Source organism: Melanotaenia boesemani, chromosome 13 (assembly GCF_017639745.1).
Source record: "Melanotaenia boesemani isolate fMelBoe1 chromosome 13, fMelBoe1.pri, whole genome shotgun sequence".
Lineage (NCBI taxonomy): Eukaryota > Metazoa > Chordata > Actinopteri > Atheriniformes > Melanotaeniidae > Melanotaenia > Melanotaenia boesemani.
Window position 1 is genome coordinate 35,109,631 of NC_055694.1, and position 18,620 is coordinate 35,128,250.

At 45.6% G+C, this 18,620-nt stretch overlaps 3 protein-coding genes across 4 annotated transcripts; 1 reads left to right on the forward strand and 2 right to left on the reverse strand.

Annotated features, from left to right (window-relative positions):
• Nucleotides 1-38: 38 nt before the first annotated feature.
• On the forward strand, nucleotides 39-8,208 carry tmed4 (transmembrane p24 trafficking protein 4). Its single transcript, XM_042003240.1, has 5 exons — nucleotides 39-245; nucleotides 2,892-2,992; nucleotides 3,066-3,191; nucleotides 5,955-6,101; nucleotides 6,184-8,208. The coding sequence occupies exons 1-5, from the start codon at nucleotides 107-109 to the stop codon at nucleotides 6,331-6,333; spliced, it is 663 nt and encodes a 220-aa protein (XP_041859174.1). The 5' UTR covers nucleotides 39-106; the 3' UTR covers nucleotides 6,334-8,208.
• Nucleotides 8,209-8,286: 78 nt separating this feature from the next.
• LOC121651224 (pyridoxal phosphate binding protein) lies at nucleotides 8,287-12,570 on the reverse strand. Of its 2 annotated transcripts, none has more exons than XM_042003238.1 (8): nucleotides 12,425-12,570; nucleotides 11,825-11,932; nucleotides 11,711-11,746; nucleotides 11,556-11,631; nucleotides 11,331-11,471; nucleotides 10,670-10,812; nucleotides 9,917-10,015; nucleotides 8,287-9,250 (listed from the first exon to the last, which is right to left on the reverse strand). In XM_042003238.1, the coding sequence occupies exons 1-8, from the start codon at nucleotides 12,512-12,514 to the stop codon at nucleotides 9,059-9,061; spliced, it is 885 nt and encodes a 294-aa protein (XP_041859172.1). In that variant the 5' UTR covers nucleotides 12,515-12,570; the 3' UTR covers nucleotides 8,287-9,058. The 2 variants fall into 2 exon arrangements, with proteins under 2 accessions (XP_041859172.1, XP_041859171.1); XM_042003237.1 differs by having other exon boundaries at nucleotides 12,350-12,549.
• A 2,975-nt stretch (nucleotides 12,571-15,545) lies between these two features.
• Nucleotides 15,546-17,699, reverse strand: snrpg (small nuclear ribonucleoprotein polypeptide G). Its single transcript, XM_042003241.1, has 4 exons — nucleotides 17,541-17,699; nucleotides 17,336-17,358; nucleotides 16,374-16,498; nucleotides 15,546-15,778 (listed from the first exon to the last, which is right to left on the reverse strand). The coding sequence occupies exons 1-4, from the start codon at nucleotides 17,570-17,572 to the stop codon at nucleotides 15,728-15,730; spliced, it is 231 nt and encodes a 76-aa protein (XP_041859175.1). The 5' UTR covers nucleotides 17,573-17,699; the 3' UTR covers nucleotides 15,546-15,727.
• Between the last annotated feature and the right edge of the window lie 921 nt (nucleotides 17,700-18,620).

Below are 18,620 nucleotides of genomic sequence, written 5' to 3' on the forward strand. Positions count from 1 at the left end.
TCGTGATGACAGGAAATCCCCTTCCTCCTTCCGCAGTGGCACATGACGTCATGCAGCTGCAGCGTCACCGCTTCCTCTGCTGGTGTGCTGGAGAGAGGGAGGTGACATGATGCTCCGTGTCCCTGCTGTTGCAGCCTTTCTCCTAATAACTTGGGTTTTTCCAAGTTTCGCGCTGTATTTCCACATAGGAGAGACCGAGAAGAAATGTTTCATTGAAGAAATCCCTGACGAGACGATGGTTATTGGTAAGCTAGCAGGCGGCTAGCTTAGCGCGGCTAGCTAGCAGTGCAGGCTAACAGCTGGTTGTAGCAAAGATTGATTAGGAACATTGATGACAAAGAACGGTTTAATCTATTTGAACTAATTACTATGATTTAAAGCAAACATGTTTTCTGTCTGATTTGTTAGTTGATTGTTAGTTATTTTGTAGATTTAAATTAGCATTAGCATACACCTTCACCAAGGTCTTCACTCTAATGTTCAGAGCAGCTGGTTTTTAAAGGGCTTGGAGTGAGCCACAGGACATCAATCCACCCTTCCTTTCACCTCAGTTATAAACTGACCTACACCTCAATCTACCATACAGACTTCAGTTTGGACACAATTTACTTTCAGTAAACGTTGAAGCATAATATAACTGTATGAGTATTCAGTATCTAGATTGAGGCTAATATGAATTGGCCCAGGTTTTTAAAACACAGCATCACAGGACATATTTAACACCCAGTTAATAAACCAGGTAAATGCCATGTTCCAGAGCTCAGTCACATATTGGCTTGTTAAACTCGGGGCTCCCCTGGAGTTACATTCCTCAGTGTTTCATTCATTTTTAGAGGCAAACGGTAATAACTGGTTAATTTGGCATCTTTCTGTTGTACAGTATCTATAACTGCTCTTTTTCTCCCTTGCACTATTATCTTTGGTTTGTATTTATGTTCATATAGATGAGTGTGTGTTTTTCTATTTAGGTTCTGTGTATACTATATATAGTTGTCTACCACACCAAATTTCCCAGAGGATAAATAAAGGTGTAGCTAATCTAAAAACTTATAGGATAGGGAATCACCATTGCCAGCATCAACTAAGAAAAGAACTCAATCAAAGGCGTGTGATTATCTAGTCAGAATAACGCTGTGCTGGTATTTTCCTCCTTCAGTAAACTACATGACTGTGATGAAAATTTGCTGTTCATAACAAAGCTAAAGAGCTACAACTTAGATTTCCATGGTACATGAACGCAGCACGATTTGAACTTGAAGTTGGGTGGAGATGAAGGATGGAGAAGATGGTGGTCAGGCCTACTCTGAGCTGAAACTTCTTGATTTTATCCTCTGACATGCTTTTTGGAAGCCGTTTTCCCCTTTAATAAGAGACCCGATTCATTTCCTGTTTACTCATTTAAAAGGGCTGGATCTGAAACGTGCAGTTCAGTGTGAGCAGATATTCACTTTTCTTATGTTTCCATTTTACATTTTTTTCTCACCTTCATTTTTTAGTTTCCATGAATTCTAAGAAGCACAGTAAAAAGCTTTGTTAATCCTTTATGTTGCATTTTTGCTTTGACCATAGTTCTGCAACCACTAGCGCCAAGCCTTCGCAGACCAGGGATGTCCAGTTCTGGGCCTGGAGGGCTGCTCTCCTGCCGGGTTTAGATGTTTCCCGCTTCACTGCGCCTGATTCAGATTAACAGGCTTGTGTAGATAGAACTTGACAACAAGCTATTGAGGAGATTCAGTTAATATTTAATTAATAAATCTGAGTCAGGTGTGTTGGAGCAGGGAAACAGCTAAAGCTTGCAGGACTGTGGCCCTTAAAAGACCAGGACTGGATTAGAGCATTTATATGTTGAACTGTTTGGCTTGGGCTGGTTTATGGTGCGTTCCAGGTGTCTCGTAGTGACGTCGTTACCGGGCAGCTTCACAAACTGCAAAAAAAATGGACGTCTCCAAAACAGCCAGTCTGTGAGCATCTACGAAGAACTTCAAACTCTGGTGAAAATGATTAACAAACCACGCACTGACCCGCCGTGAAAACATAATTATTCATAACAACTCGCTGCTGTTTACACGAGAAACTTAACGGGCACAAAGTTTATTAAAAGCATTTTAATAAAGACAACAACGGCGTGCTGGTGGTACCGGGCGTAGCCATCTTTAAATCTGGAATCTCGAGGCTTCTTAAACTTACAAGTTCGTGACAGAGAGACATGAGATCACTTTGTCAGTTCGGGCAAAACTTCAGAGGAAAATGTGAAGGCACCACGAAGCAGCTCAGAAGTGCACACACACGTCTGGTCGTCGTGTGTGTGCAGTACGTGTTTTACTTGTGTTTTTTTCATTTTTAATGTTGCATTTTAATTTATTTGTTGTTAGAAATAAAAAATGTGAAGCAGTACGTGGAACGTCACATGTGGTTGTACTTCAAAGCGCCTCACAATAAATTATTTAACCAGAAAAAAAGGAAGAAAAAGCTTTTTTGCTATTTGGGATGCTGGATATTTCTGTGCTACCACCGACCTTCTTCCCTCCAAGGACTCAGTGTGACAACCCATCGTTCCTGCTTTGAAACCTTTTTATAAGAAACTGACTTCGGTGCGTGGTAATGAAGGGAAGGTTAGGCCTGAACCTTCTCTGTGCAGAGGGTCGTTGGTTTCAGACTGACCGTCTTCATCTCTAAATCAAATGGAAAATGGATCATATTTTAAGATTTTAGTTTTTTAAACCTGGATCACTGTTCTTTTAAAGGATAACTCTCGTGTACCTTCCTGATGGAGGTCCGTGTGATGGATTAGACGCACGGTTTGCTGTGATGACTCTGCTGGCTCTGTGAAGGTTCCTCTGAATGATACCTAGATCACCTAAAGAGATGTTTGCGTGTCGTCTGTCTGGCAGGGAAGTACAGGACTCAGCTGTGGGACAAACAGACCAGTTCCTTCCTCCCCTCCACCCCCGGCCTTGGAATGCATGTCGAGATCAAGGATCCGGACACTAAGGTAAATATTTTTCCAGAACACGGCCACATATTTAAGGTAAAAACCAAATATTAAGACTTGACTGTTCTTCCAGATCATCCTCTCTCGGCAGTATGGCTCGGACGGGCGTTTCACGTTTACTTCTCACACTCCTGGAGAACACCAGATCTGTTTGCACTCCAACTCCACAAAGATGGCTCTGTTTGCAGGAGGGAAGCTGGTATGAAGACGACCGCTGCCTCAACATTTTACCTCCTCTAGAATAATCTGTCAGCCTAACTTCTATTTTTCTTAATATTATAAAAATCTGTACAGAACAGCTCTTCTCACGGCTGATTTAAATCAAAAACCTGAACATAGCCTTGTCTGGAGCCGGTCACATGTTCGTCGTGTTACCAGGGTGATCTAACAGCTCACGTCACCTTTGTGACTAAAAACTTTATGATCCCACACACTGTAAAAAATGATCTTTCAAAACACAGATGGCCTTTAGCTCCTGGGATAAATGTCAGTTTTGTAGGATTTATCTATTGGTTGTGAGCGTCCGCGTACATGCAGGAATCAGAAAACTGGTCCAGGCCGTCGTAAACAAGCGGATGCTTTTCAGCTGAGATTTCCTTGATTTCACACCCTGCTCATTTAAACTCTCCTGACATAGAAGCATCCTGACTGTTATGTTGAGATAATTAAGCTTTTCCCATCAGTTTACCAGGTTTCCATCATGCCGCGTGGTTTCCTCTTTAAATGAACCTGAATATTACTCTGAGGACCACCCAGGTCATTATTTGACATGAGCGGACTCCTTCCACGTTCATGGGTCTGAGCAGTGTCAGTAGATCTCTTTGAGATGTCCCATCGCAGCTTTTTCCAGTTGGGTCTTGGTCTTTCCAGAACACCGCAGTGGATGTTTAGCACACGGAGAACAGCTGAGGCACGTTGGCTTTTAGTGAAACTTGGCTTCATGTCTCCGCAGTAGATTTAGTGCAGGAATCTGCAGTAATAGTTTGTTTTGATTTAGCTGAATTGGAGAAAAACTGCTCATGTAAAAACATTTTCTACAGTTTTAATCTATTAGAGGCTGAGTAGCTTGTGATAATCTGTATGGTTCTTACATACACCTTATGGTGCCCCTGAACACATCATCAGTGATGTAACCTGGAATCTCAGGGGGTTTCGGGCCCCCTCCTCCAGGCGCCCCAGCTTGTGTCCAGGTAACGCCACCCTACTTGCCACGCCTCACCTTGACGCCACCTCTGCTGCGTCGGTGGCCAACTTGATGGCCCTCCTCTGGCTGGCTCCTGTGATGCCCAGCATCTTGTAGTCCCTGCAGAGGAATCGGCCCACAAATCCTTGGCATCCCACTTGGATGAGTTGGCATGGTGCCCACCAACCATTGTTCCGGCATTCCTCCACCAGCTCCGAGTACTTTGCCCTCTTTCTCTCGTGGGCCTCCTCCATCCGGTCCTCCCTCGGCACAGTGAGCTCCAGGAGAATTACCTGCTTGGTTGCTGCTGAGGTGAGGACAATGTCTGGCCTTGACGTTGTCTTGGCTACCACTCCTGGGAACTTCAGCTGCTTCCCCAGGTCAACTTTCAGCTCGTAATCACACGCCGTCGCCAACAGGCCAGGGGAGGTGTTTCGGGCAGCCGCTGCAGGCTTCTCCCCAGCTCTGATGAAAGTGATGATGTTCCTAACTGGGCGAAGGCTCTTGCTGTGGCTGATCCCACTGCAGAGAGCATCCGCTACGGCCTTCAGGACCTGGTCATGTCTCCAGCGGTAGCGCCTTCACCCAGGGCTGAGGATGTGCTCCAGGGTTCCTCTATTCTGGCAGAAAGGGCAGGCTGGTGTCTCTGCACTCCCCAAGTAGAGAGGTTAGATGGGCTAAGCAGCACGTCGCAGACTGCGTGGATCAAGAATTTTATGTGATGGGGTTCAGCTTTTCACAGCTCGGTCCACGTGACCTCGCGCTCCACAGCTTGCTCCCATCTCGTCCAGGCTCCCTCATTCCCACCATCTGGCTGACCTGCTTCTCCTCTACTCCAGCTCACACCTCCTCGAGGATCAGAATCAGAAAACTTTATTAATCCCGGAGGAAACGGCGCACACAGTCGCTCCATGCCAAATAAGAACGGATAAGATAAAGATCAAAATCACAATAAGAACATAATAAATAGATAAAACATCTAAACAACAGATCCAGGATCAGTCCTGCAGTGAGTATGTATCATCAGTATGCTAGACAGTAGAAAGTAAATGTAGAGCAGAGTGTAAATGTATAACAGTGGATGTTACATGGAGGAGGTGTACAGTGTGATGGCTGCAGGTAGGAATGACTTCCTGTGTGGTTGAGTGGAGCATTGAGGTGGTATCCGTCTCTCTGAACGTACTCCTGTGGCTGATCAGCAGGTTGTGAAGCAAGTGGGAGGTATTGTTCAGTGTTGTCTTTATCATGGACAACATCCTCTCCAACACCACCATCAGAGAGTCCAGCTCCATCCCACCACGTTACTGGCTTTGTGGATTGGTGTGTTCAGTGTGTTTGTGTCTGCAACACTCAGCCTGCCCAGCCTGCTGCAGCATAGAGGATAGCACCCGCCACACACACTCATAAAACATCCTGAGCAGCGTTTGGCAGACGTTAAACCACCTTAACAAATAGAGACGCTCTGGCCCTTCAGCGGTGTTCTTAACCCAGTCCAGTTTACTGTCAGCATGCACTCCAAGGTATCTGTAACCCTTCACCACTTCCACATTCACACCTGTATTGAAACAGGTGTTGCTGGATCTCCTAAAATCCACCATCAGTGACCTCTCTTTCCCCTGTGCCCTACCATTAGTAATTAGTTCAGCCCTCAGATTATCTAGTAGCTTTAAGATGTTCTCTTCAGACTTGGTCAGGTTCATTTTCTGCTCTGGAAGCAGTTTTATTGTAGTCATTTGATCCAAGTCTGCTGACGTTGTCCCCTCTCCTCTGATGCTGCAGAGAGTGCATTTGGACATTCAGGTTGGAGAACATACCAACAACTATCCTGAAATTGCAGCGAAGGACAAACTGACTGAGCTGCAGCTGCGAGTGCGACAGCTTCTGGACCAGGTGGAGCAGATCCAGAAGGAGCAGAACTACCAGAGGGTCAGTTAAAACCTTCTTTACAAGGACAGCGAGTGTTTTTAAGCCGACGGCTGATTGTGATGACTGATTGGTGTGTTTGCAGTATCGCGAGGAGAGGTTTCGCATGACGAGCGAGAGCACCAACCAGCGGGTTCTCTGGTGGTCCATCGCTCAGACGCTCATCCTCATCGTCACTGGAATCTGGCAGATGAAGCACCTGAAGAGTTTCTTTGAGGCCAAAAAGCTGGTGTAAGCTCCGTCTGAGCTGCTGCAGGTAAAAATAAGCTGGACTGAACAAGGAGACGCCCACCTTCAGCACAGCAACATCCAGGAGGAGACGTGGTCTCACCTTGAGTGGTACCAGTTAGCCCACCGATCCGTCCTGGGAAATGTCCTTTTTCCCTTGTAAAGGTTTTGGGTTTCAGCGTCACATTCCAGCCGTCTTTCTCCTTAGCAGTGCGCATCCTTCTGTTTTTGCTTGTGATCCTTACAGGAAAAAATGTCCATTGTTACAGAAAATGACCCAGTAATGTCTTATAATTTAGTTGTTTTCATTATTCCGGCACAGATGCAAATAAATGACTGGCCCTGACCCCGAACATGTCATCTTTAACCACCATGTCAGGAACAGGAGACTTTTCCTGATGAAGCTAATTAAACTGCAGCTTAGAGGAGACATTTACACACGAGTCCAGTTTCCTCCCTCACCTGAACAAGCCGTGTCAACCCTTCGCGTGTCCGCGCGCACTTTAACACATTTTTATGCTGAAATCTCATTTTTGAGAAAAGCTCCATTGTCGTGATAAAAGAAAGTTTTTTTCATTTCAGCCTGGGAGGAAACGGGTGGAGGTTGATTTGTGCAGCTACTCCTCAGACATCTACAACAGAGGCTGAGACCTGCAGGAGAACCGATGGAGGCCCGGCTGGGATCGTCCTCTGACGGTTGGGATTCAGTTTTACTCGTTTGCTTTTAGACTTTCCTCCTTTTGGTGGTGAGAATTAAATCTGAAAGGCAGTCGCTGAGTCTACATGTTTGAAAAATGGGCCCATGCTGCTCGTATGGTAGCTTCGCTTTGTTGTAGATGCCTGACGAGCCCCGAGCTGACGGAGTCCTCCACTTACTCACTTTAATCTCCTCAACTAAAGCTGGAAAGGTTTACTTTCCAATATTTAGTTCCACTGCTGCAGAAAAGCTCTTTTCTATCTAAAAACGTATGTTTGCTATAAAATTGAACCAATTCCATTGTTGGTGGCCTCATGTTTTACCGCGGTCTGCCTTGTTACAGGGGCTTCGCAGAATGGTGTGGACTGGTCACGAACAAACTTCCCGTGAAACGTCCCGCGGGGATGTGGCTCCGTACTTACCGTGTCCCACCAGACCAGAGGACTGGACCTGAGCAGCCGACTCGGCTCTGCTGTCGTCGTTTTAATTGACGCTGCTTTCAAAAGTCATTCTTGATTGGTAAACATTTAACCCAGTTAAATGTCCAGTCAAGCTCTCTGATCGTTTTGTTAGGTACTCGACTGTTGAGCAGCGCTGGTGGACGAGCAAGACGCAAACCTGGAGCTCGACACTTTGTCTCCGTTTATGCACCAAATGTGGAATTTAAAGTCATAAAAGTCACCACTGATTCAAACTTCTGAGGGACGTCATAGTAGGGATGAAGAGGAGGGGAGGGGCGTGTGAAAGGAACAGCAAGGACACGCCCATGAGCGCAGGTTGTCAGCATCATTGTCCAGCGCACGCGCCCGCGGTGCTGGCTGGGATATGTCGCGTTCCGGGGTTAGACATCGTTTTCGAGTTTATGTGAAACAAGTTTAAAATAAAGACGGTCCTTTCATCCCGCTGGATCGCTCTGTAAATACAGTGCGTGGCGCTTTAATAAGAGCCTGTGTTGTAAATAGCAGCTTTTCTACTGGCTTTTACACAAACCTGATGACACACAAGTCCTCATCCTCATGTTTCAGTTGTCTCATTATTTATGTAGCATTGGAAGATGTTTTATTGCCGAGTTCTTCATTTTTGTCGGCGTTTGTTATTCAGCTTCGTTCAGGTTTTAAGTTGCTGCTGCACTGAATTAGTTTTACAGTGATCTGGATGTCATGTGCTTAATAAAAAATACTAACTTGGACCAGACGGGTGTCTGTCTAGTAATTTGTGCCACTTTGCCCTGAAAAAATAAGAAATACACAGCAAAGGCAGAGATTCCCAACAGTGAGATTTATTGCTTGGCTTTGTCCTCTAGAGCCAGACTCCAAACCAAACAGCAACCACACGGTTTTCTTCTTTTCGCTGACAGTTTATTTTACAGAGACAGAAAAACGCTGCGCTGGTGACATCATGGAAGAAACCGCCGCGACGTCACAGCAGCAGCTTAAAAATCAGACTAAATCAACACTTTGCATAGGTTCGCCCTCCCAGCGCCAACAACACGGCACGGACACCAAACACACCACAACGTCCCAGTTAATATCAAGAATAAAGATCTGACACGTTTGGCACATCTTATGAAACCATATCAAACACACAATACTAAGTTTCATTATAAAGGGATAAATGATTTATTAAATCAAGTCTTTGTTTCAAGCGAACGATGAAAACGGTTCATCGTTCTGACCTGGACGCACATGTTCGGTCGGAGAGATAGAAAACAACATCAGCACAACAAACCATTACAATCTTCCTCAGGTTAGTGTGTTTTCTGCAGTTTGTATCCAGCCATGTTCACCAACGCTGCCATGTGGCGGGAGGCGGAGCGCTGGCGGTTAGCGACACCTGCTGGACACCTTTAAGAAGGAAAAGTCACTAATTCTGAATAAAATGCCTCTTTAATGCTTAAAGAGCTAAAAGGGCACAAAAAAGTCAAGAATGTGTTACTTCTCTTTAGAAATGTGCTAGAAGTCAGCAATCCTAGCTCCACATCATGCTCTCCCATATTAAGACTTTTTCTTTGCTAACGTGTTTGCAGAAGCTCCGCTTAGTGTTCAGATACAGTCAGGTGATGCATCTTCTTGGCAGCTTCCTCTGACACCAGTTTGGAGGTTTTCTCGGGGCTGGGAGCCGGACTGGGCATCGGGCTGGGGTTCGGAGTGTTAGCTGCGCTGTTGGGGTACTCCCGGTTACCAAAGATGATGCTACCCACTCGCACGTTGGTGGAGCCCACTTCGATCTTCGGTGAAGGAGGGAGGGCATGAAGGCAAAAACATGACAGCAAGCAGTTAAACAGAAATCATAAAAATGCTGTTTATGAAGCTGAACTGCAAAAAGAAGAAGTGTTTTTACAACGTTTGTCTGCGTGGGAAGGTTGTAGTTACAGCCCTTTCCTTCGCTGCAGACGTGACGTGGAGGGAGTTTTATGACGCTGCAGATAGAAAATCAGCTGACTGCTGTTCAGCCCCAGGTCAAGAGAAAAAGGCCGTTTTGTTCTGGTCAGCAGGCGTTTCAGACTAAACTACAGCATTCCTTGATTTCTTTGGGTCTTTTAGCCTTTTTATTTTTCTTATTTGTTTGTGTTCTTGCTACCACCTCATACTTCTAATTTAAAGATTTCTATGTTGGAAGCACATTTGAAAAATTGGTTGATTTCCAAAGAAAGAGGATGCAAATGCAACTTTATTTATAACGCACTTTAAAAACAACAAAGTTGACCAACGTGCTACAAACAACATTAAAAACTAAATAAATTACATATGAGGGACAGTTAGATGAAATAATTCAAATCAGCTAAAAGCAGATGTAAAAGTCCAGCACTAACGTGGACGGGCAGGATGTAAGACACCTGAGGCTCCTTATAAATCACCTGCGAAGGGAAAATCAGAAACAGATGAAAACTCACCGCATGTTCAAAATCCGTGGACATGCCCATGCTGAGCTCCACCTCCTCCAGAGGAAGCTTCAGGCTGTCGCACACCTCCTGCCTCCGAGTCAGCAACATCTGCAACCAGCAGAGACCACACATGAACCCAGCCCAGATGCACCCTGGTTCTCTGCTGCTGCTCGTCCTGCTGTGTGACCTGCAGCTGAGGATGCTCGAGTTGGACGCGCCTCGCTGGGATTCGGCAGGTTTCGGCTGTTAGCTTTCAGCTAATTACGTAATCAGATTAGTTTCCGTGAATCTGGGTGGATGACTGATTCAGACTGTGGCTCCTGATTCTGGCCCACACCTTCATCATGGGGTATTTACCCTCCTTTACACCGGGTGCGTGTGCGGCATGTTACGGCTGTGCCGCGGCCTCCGCTGCTGTTCGCAGCCGTTTTAGTCAACGGTTTGATTCCCACTGCCTCAGCGCGTATCAGAAGCGCCTTGTCGCGCCGCTCCACTAAATTTACACACAGAGTCTATTTTCGACGCTTCAAGCACCCAGAATGCGTCAATTTCTGCATCTCCGATAGGGGCAGACAGGAAATCAGACACGGGAGCAGTGTAAAAGCTTCCAGTATTTTTCAAAATAAAAGCCCCCGTGCAGATTTGCGCTGCTGAACCATGAAGACATGACGTGTCTCTACTCCTCCTGTGAGTTTGTGATCTCGTGGACCCTGAACGTGGCGCACACGCACCCGGTGTAAAGGAGAGGTTCGTCTTTTGTACCTGAAAGTCGGGGTTGGGGCCCAGGGTTAGGTCGTAGCCATAGCGACCGATGGTCATGAGTCCTGAGAAGTGCAGGCCGGAGCACTGAGACAAGATGTGCTTCACCGTGTTGACCGTCTCTTCTGGAGGGAGGCCATGTTTGCCTACAACAAATACTGGAGGTTAACTTCCTGTTCATCTGAAAACCTGCCGCTCCACTTCCTCTAAACTAATTCCTTCATTCCTCCCTACATCCGTCTGTCAGCTCTTCCTCTCCCTTATCCATCCTTCAACAGCCTTACATTCATCTATCGAACTCTTCATTCACCCTTCCATCTTCTATCCCTCCATCCTCCCTCTCCTTAATCCATCTATCCATTTTACTTCTGCTTCACCCAAACATTTATACATCTTCCCTCATCCTTCCATCAGTCTCCCTCCATCTCTCAGCCATCCTTCCTTCCCATCTGTTTTCCATCTATCCATCATCTGTTATTCATCATTTCATCCTCCCTCTCCTCCATTCTCCCCTCTCCTTCATCCATCTGTCATCCACCCATCATCTCTCCTCCATCCTCTTCCTCATCCACAGTCCATCCCTCCGTCATCCTTTCTTCCATCCCTCCATCCTTTCTCTCCTCCGCTCAGCCAGCCTTGCTGTGGTCTGAGCTGGAGAACTCACTCTGCTCTCCGCTGGTGTTGACCTGCACCATGACCTTTAACCTCTGGCTGCCGGCTCCGCTGACGCGCTGCCACGAGCTGTTGACCTTGTCGGCCAGTTTCACCGAGTCGACGGTCTCCACCAGGAAGAGGTTAGGAACACCTGGACACAGAGAAGAAGGTGGTTTGTTGTTCACACAAACATGCGTCTCCAGGGAGAGAGAGGATGAGAGCTGATGTCACTCACCCAGAAGCTTATTCACGTTATTCTTCTGCAAATGTCCAATAAAGTGCCACTTGATGTCTGGACACGACTCTAAAATCTAGATGTGGTGGAACGCAGTGGTGTAAAAACTGACGTGAAAGCAAACCCATTCAACTCTCAAAGAAATGTGGACTTACCAAAGGGTCTGAAGCTTTGTCCACAAGTTCATTAACCTGGGAGAAGACACGAGGACGATGTTAATTTCTACTTTTTCTTTCCATGCTGGAGATCATGCAGCATTTCATTCTTACATAATTTTCCCCAAAGTTGCGCTGTCCTTGTCTGTAGGCCTCCACAATCATCTCTGGGGGTTTGGTCTTGCTAACGGCTACGAGGCGGGGCGACACAGCCGGAAGTGTCTGAGGAAGGACAGAATACTCTTCAAAAATAATCATAACACTTGCTGCTGCAGCGCTGTTAGACATTTTTAGCTGTATTTAAATTCTTAGTGAGGAGCCAGATACGCGTCTGGGTGGCGGTGGAAACGCGCTGTGCTTCCACTGAAATAACCTTGATTTGATATAAACGAGCGACTCGTTTCCACTTATTTCACAGAGCTATGGTGCAAGGAGAAAAGCATGCATTTATAGTTGTAAAATAATACAAAGTATGGCCTCTATCAACACAATAATGCCCACAAATGCGCGTGCACACGCATTATGTGTGAATCCAAGCATCGTTACGCTGCCACTTTAAATCACGCGTGCTGTTATGAAAGTGCTGCCACCAGCAACACCGTCTCCCATCCAAAGGTTGAGATGTTATGGCAGTCTTACATAACCGCTCGTGCTTCTGCAGCGCTGTTTTTCCGACCCTGAGCTGCGGAGCAGAGCCTCCCGGGCCGCGGTTACCTTGGGCCTCCGCGCCGCCGCCTGGTTCACGCGCTCCAGCACCGACTGTATCGCCTTCCCAACCTCATCCGACATTGCTACTTTCCACATACCGTCAAAAGGCTACGAAACGAAACGTTAACAGTGACGCATCCGCGCTGACGTCAATTCGCTGTCAAAATAAAGCTTAAAAGAAGTGCATGAAAGAGGAGCGCGCCCCCTGCAGGTCGCCGCGCATATTACAGGTTTGAGAACAAATTATTATTAAAGCTTTTTGTCACAAGAAATAATGTGAGATTTTAAATACCATATTAACCATTTTAATGAAAAATATTTTATTAGTTTTTAGCAAGGAATACATTTATTTATCCAATTTTTGTCATTTACACTCACCAGCCACAGGTCCACATGTTCAACATGAACACGTATATCCAACCAGCCAATCACGTGGCAGCATGGAGTCATGTAGACGTGGTGGAGACGACCTGCTGAAGTTCAACCTGAGCATCAGGATGAGGAGGAAAGGTAATTTAAGAGACTTTGAACGTGGTTGTTGGTCTGAGTATTTACTGGGATTTGCACCCACAACCATCTCCAGGGTTTCCAGAGATGGTCTGAAGAAGAGAAAACATCCAGAGCAGCAGTTGTCTGGACCAGGATGCAGCAGAAGACACACCGGGTGCCTCCTGCCAGCTAAGAACATGAAACTGAGGCTACAATTCACACACACTCACCAACACTGGACAATAGAAGATGGAGAAACGTTGCTGGTCTGATGAGTCTCCATTTCAGCTCCACATTCAGATGCTCGGCTCAGAATCTGCTGGAAACATCATGAAAACATGGATCCATCCTGCCTTGGATCAACGCTTCAGGCTGCTGCTGGTGTAATGGTGGGGGGAGATTTTCTTGGTCCACTTTGGGCCCCTTAGTACCAACGTGTCCTGGTTTAACCAGCACAGCCTACCTGAGTATTGTTGCTGACCATGTCCATCCCTTTATGACCACAGTGGAGCATCTTCTGATGCTACTTCCAGCAGGATAATGCACCATGTCACAAAGCTCAGATCATCTCCACCTGCTTTCTAGAACATGACGATGAGTTCACTGGACTCCAACGGCCTCCACAGCCACCAGATCTCAGTCCAGTAGAGCAGCTTTGGGATGTGGTGGAACGGGAGATTCTCATCATGGATGCAGCCGACAAACCTGCAGCAGCTGTGTGATGCTGTCATGTCGATATGGAGAAAACCTCTGAGTAAGGTTTCCACCACCTGCTTCATCTATCACACCAGGATTAAAAAGGTCCGACCCGGTACTAGAAGGAGGTCCTGATGAAGAGGACGACCCGGTGCTAGAAGGTGGACCTGATGAAGAGGACGACCCGGTGCTAGAAGGTGGTTCCGATGAAGAGAACGACCCGGTGCTAGAAGGTGGTTCCGATGAAGAGGACGACCCGGTGCTAGAAGGTGGTTCCGATGAAGAGGACGACCCGGTGCTAGAAGGCGGTCCCGATGAAGAGGACGACCCGGTGCTAGAAGGAGGTCCTGATGAAGAGGACGACCCGGTACTAGAAGGTGGTTCCGATGAAGAGAACGACCCGGTGCTAGAAGGTGGTTCCGATGAAGAGGACGACCCGGTGCTAGAAGGCGGTCCCGATGAAGAGGACGACCCGGTGCTAGAAGGCGGTCCCGATGAAGAGGACGACCCGGTGCTAGAAGGCGGTCCCGATGAAGAGGACGACCCGGTGCTAGAAGGCGGTCCCGATGAAGAGGACGACCCGGTGCTAGAAGGCGGACCCGATGAAGAGAACGACCCGGTGCTAGAAGGTGGTTCCGATGAAGAGGACGACCCGGTGCTAGAAGGTGGACCCGATGAAGAGGACGACCCGGTGCTAGAAGGTGGTTCCGATGAAGAGGACGACCCGGTGCTAGAAGGTGGTTCCGATGAAGAGGACGACCCGGTGCTAGAAGGTGGACCCGATGAAGAGAACGACCCGGTGCTAGAAGGTGGACCCGATGAAGAGAACGACCCGGTGCTAGAAGGTGGACCCGATGAAGAGAACGACCCGGTGCTAGAAGGTGGACCCGATGAAGAGGACGACCCGGTGCTAGAAGGTGGTTCCGATGAAGAGAACGACCCGGTGCTAGAAGGTGGACCCGATGAAGAGGACGACCCGGTGCTAGAAGGTGGTTCCGATGAAGAGGACAGTGAGTGAATATGCTGCATTAAAAACTGAGTGTGTGTGTTGTGGCAGCGGTACTTACATTCAGCTTTTATGTCGTGATGGTAAAATCACATTTGCTCAGCAAAACTACGACATCTACTGGCTGAGGTCTGATGTCTAGTTTTGGACATAAATAAATCATGTTGGTCCTTATTCTTCATGTCTTTCATCACATGAAGACGAAAATGATGTTGGTAAGAAACGGGGTGAAAAAATATCTTCAGTCTGGACCTTGAGTTGATCCAGCTGCTGCTGGCTGAGGCCTCATCTTCTGACGGAAGAGAAACACATTCATGGCAAAACACTTAAGAACTGGACTAAAACTCAGTACCAAAGGGGCTGATGGACGGGCGGGTCCTACCCAGAACCAGGATCTCAACGGGTCCGATGGAGGGAACAAAGGTGTCATACAAAACATTGGCCTCTGAACTTATTGGAGGTATAGAAGCAGTTTTTTGCTCTAAATGCTGTATTTACATTTGTTTGCACCTTACAGGAAGTTATTGCACCCCCTCATTTCACTAACTCTTGTTTAGTCCTGAGTACCTGTGAGCTGTAGTAATAATGATTATTAATCCTGATTGGAAAATTCAGCTCTGGATTTGCTCATCTCGAGATGTAGTGGAGGGCAGTGGGCTGCCATGTTTTCGTACCTGGCGAGAAGTTGGGAGGAGTCAAGTGTGCCTCGCTGGCCTGTTGGCACACTGTAGACCCAACCGACTAGACTAGGCTACCACTTCCCCCTAGCATAATGTTAGAGGCAACATCCCCAAAAACTCAAAATAAATAAAAAATAACAAAGCTGTTTTGTTGGAGGATCACATGCAGATCACATCATATGTGAAACATGTCTCTTCTCAGTGTTCCATGTTAAAAGTATTAACTTTTGTTATGAAGTGAATCCACAAAAACAAATACAAAGGAAAAACTGATTTATTCACAAAAACAAAAAATTCAGAACATCGGTGAGAAGTGGAATAAAGACATTTCACAGCCCAAAGAAATAAAACTGCTAAGCCGTCTCTTCAATAAAAAACTAAAACAAAAGTGTATGAAGGTGTAGCTCATTCTCTCCATCAGCATCCACCTCTTTCCTCTCATACTCTCTCCAAGGCCTCCAACATGATGATGCTGTTTCCTCTGATGACCTTTGAGAGACAAAACCTCAGATTAAATGGATGAAAACGTCCGTTTCAGGAGAGAAACAGTGTTGAATGTGTTTCGTGTACACAATCTGCTTAAATACATTAAAACTAGAGATGCAACAAATGATATTCAAGATTGATGCTGTGCACTGTGAGGAGAACAAGACATTTTACATTTTAGAGATGTAGCAACAGTCAGAGAGAAAATGGTGACTTGGTGATGACGAGGTTAAATACGAACAACAAAGGAAAATTCATTAACTGGCCTCAGAGAGAAGAAGCGCCGCTGTGACCCGACCCAGCCGCCTCACCTTCCACAATCACACTATTCTGTTGCTTCGTACAACACATTTGTACTAAAAGTCTGAGATTTTTGTTTTCTTTGCTAGGCACTTAATGTCAGGTGAGTTATATTTCTATAACTACATGACAGTTAATGTACTTCATATCTGTTTTCACGGTGCAAACAGCAGGTTAATGTAGCTGGTGATCTAGCGCCTCTACGGTGGTTTTATGTCAACTCTGTAGTACAGGTGGTAGGCTTTTTAACACATTTGCTGAGAAACAAATATAAAGAATGATGTCCTTGGGTACTAACCACCATGCCAATGGTGTTCTGTTGTCCTCCTGGGCCCATTTCCAGACAGTCGTCCACCACCAGGTTCATGAAGGGGTCAAACCCTCGCAGGATGCCCTGCACATGTCTGCCTCCGTTCAACTTCACTGAAGGATGGAAGGAGTGAGAATATTTCTTTCTAGAGTTAAATGTGTCTCTCAGCAGCAAAAACAGTATGTTTCCAGAAAGCTCCACAGGTAAGTAGAGCTACTTTAAACCCCTTAGACCACTTTCCCTGCTCCAATAAACAAGCACAACAGGGGGAAGTGATTGAACTTTAATAAATGACTCTGTGATGTGCCCATTTTAAAGCTTTTTCCATCTACATTGTAGTCATATAAAAATGTCTAACAATTGGCTGGTTAGTACTGACATGATTATCTTAAAAAACCCTCTGTACATACTGCATGTATCAGATGTTTTGCTATTTATATTTATGTAATAAAATCATTTCAAATGGTTATTTTGTTAGGAGCTTCCATTTCTTCTGCACCATGATCAGAGCATCTAGACTGGTTAGACACATGAAGAAATCCAACTCTCCACCACACTGTGTGGTGTGTGCTGGACTGATGCTGAACATTTTGATCTAAGACAGTTTGGGGCAGATTAGCATGTCTACATGTATTTACAAGCCTGGCCATAGCTGAACTAACTAAATAATGTGTTCTAACGTCATAAAAAATATTTATGAGTTGGTATGCTAGCTAAATTAAGCACCAGGATTTAGATAATCAAATAACACGAATAGCTGCTTCTTTAAGTGTGGCAAACTGAATATCACTGGGTTTGAAAATATCAGATGTAAAACAATATTTATACATATAAAAATACGATTAGACGATTGATCTCAGAACTGTTGACAACAAGCTAATGCTTCGATGTGACAAAAGCCAAATAAAAATGGTTTTATTGTCTAAATGTAAGATTAACATGATACTTACACGAAAGTTTCTTGTCCATAAACCTAAAAAGAAAAGTGAGAACAATATTAGATCCGGTAACAGGCGGTCCAGTTGGCCGCTTAACAAAAAGGCTAATGTTAGCATTGAACCATTGAATTTAATGTAGCATAGCTAATTGGCTTAAAACAAGCCGCACAATCACCATTGACGGCGCGGGGTTAATTTAAAAAGATTGCGAACTTACTTTTTTAACTCTGGGGGATGCGCTTTGCTCATCTTGTCAGTAGTTTAGGTACGCCGGCGTGTCTCTTCGTAAGGATTTCGTTTGACAAAACCGCGGAAGAAAAGCGTGCACAGAGAAACCGGAAGTTCACCGGCTGACTTCCATGATGGACTTTGACCTGCTGGGTGTGCACAGCGCCCCCAGGAGGCCAGGAGGAGGCAGAGCCAGACAAAACCAGAGTGGAAGAGATATTACGTCTACTAAATTCAAATAAGTGATAAGAAATTTTAAATCTAGCTACTTTACCAAAAAATAAAGCTCATGTTTAGGAATTATAAACTGAACTGAACAAGAGTAGATCATAATTATTAATTTATATGTACAGCACTATAATACTACAGCTAAATACTAAATTTGGGGTTTTAATTACTTGTTTTCTGTAACACCGTAAAAGCAGAGTGAAATACTACATTTCATAAAAAACAAAGAAAATGGTTGATGGGCAGCAGTTAGAGAACTAGCCAGGTAATTTAGTGGACCAGAATCCAGGATGTGTCTTACAGCTTCAAAGTTCTTGGCGTGCACTAGACTGCAAGACCAACAGACACTGGACAAGAAAGGGATGAGCAGATGTTTCACTGTGTGCAGGAAGATGGTGATCTACTTGTCCTCCAGGTAAGATCCTCCCAGCTAGGGGAGTAGAATCAGAGCCATGGGTGCCAGGAGGGTGACCGAACAAATTATAAATGCAGGAAATTTAATTAGTTCAATCAGGTTTGAGTCAGTACTGACGACGGGTCTTCATGGAGGATCAAACTCCCTCTTCTTCATGAGAACAGCTCGTCCATCTCCCCCAGCAGATTGACCTTTAACCAACAGACTAACAGAAAATCTGCAACATCTTGGTGCAGACAATGAATGATCTCAGCTTCCTTAAAACTAGAGTCTGCTCTGTCTGTTGTAGGCGCCTCTGTGCTGCATTTAGTCTTCGTGTTCCTCCTTCTCCCAGCATGTAATGTTTTCTTTACACCTGTTCCTTCTAAAATTTACAATCACCTTTTGTTTGTGTTCAAGATGAGTTGATTGTTTCTGCACCATCTC

Excerpts from the sequence above, each read along its gene's own strand:
- tmed4 (XM_042003240.1), top strand. The coding sequence starts at position 107 with ATGATGCTCCGTGTCCCTGCTGTTGCAGCCTTTCTCCTAATAACTTGG. Across the intron at positions 3,192-5,954 it reads TGTTTGCAGGAGGGAAGCTG|AGAGTGCATTTGGACATTCA; the intron begins GTATGAAGACGA and ends CTGATGCTGCAG. Across the intron at positions 6,102-6,183 it reads AGGAGCAGAACTACCAGAGG|TATCGCGAGGAGAGGTTTCG; the intron begins GTCAGTTAAAAC and ends GTGTGTTTGCAG.
- LOC121651224 (XM_042003237.1), bottom strand. The coding sequence starts at position 12,514 with ATGTGGAAAGTAGCAATGTCGGATGAGGTTGGGAAGGCGATACAGTCG. Across the intron at positions 11,933-12,349 it reads GCAGAAGCACGAGCGGTTAT|ACACTTCCGGCTGTGTCGCC; the intron begins GTAAGACTGCCA and ends GTCCTTCCTCAG. Across the intron at positions 11,747-11,824 it reads GCAACTTTGGGGAAAATTAT|GTTAATGAACTTGTGGACAA; the intron begins GTAAGAATGAAA and ends GTCTTCTCCCAG.
- snrpg (XM_042003241.1), bottom strand. The coding sequence starts at position 17,572 with ATGAGCAAAGCGCATCCCCCAGAGTTAAAAAA. Across the intron at positions 17,359-17,540 it reads CATCCCCCAGAGTTAAAAAA|GTTTATGGACAAGAAACTTT; the intron begins GTAAGTTCGCAA and ends TTTTCTTTTTAG. Across the intron at positions 16,499-17,335 it reads TATGGACAAGAAACTTTCGT|TGAAGTTGAACGGAGGCAGA; the intron begins GTAAGTATCATG and ends TCCATCCTTCAG.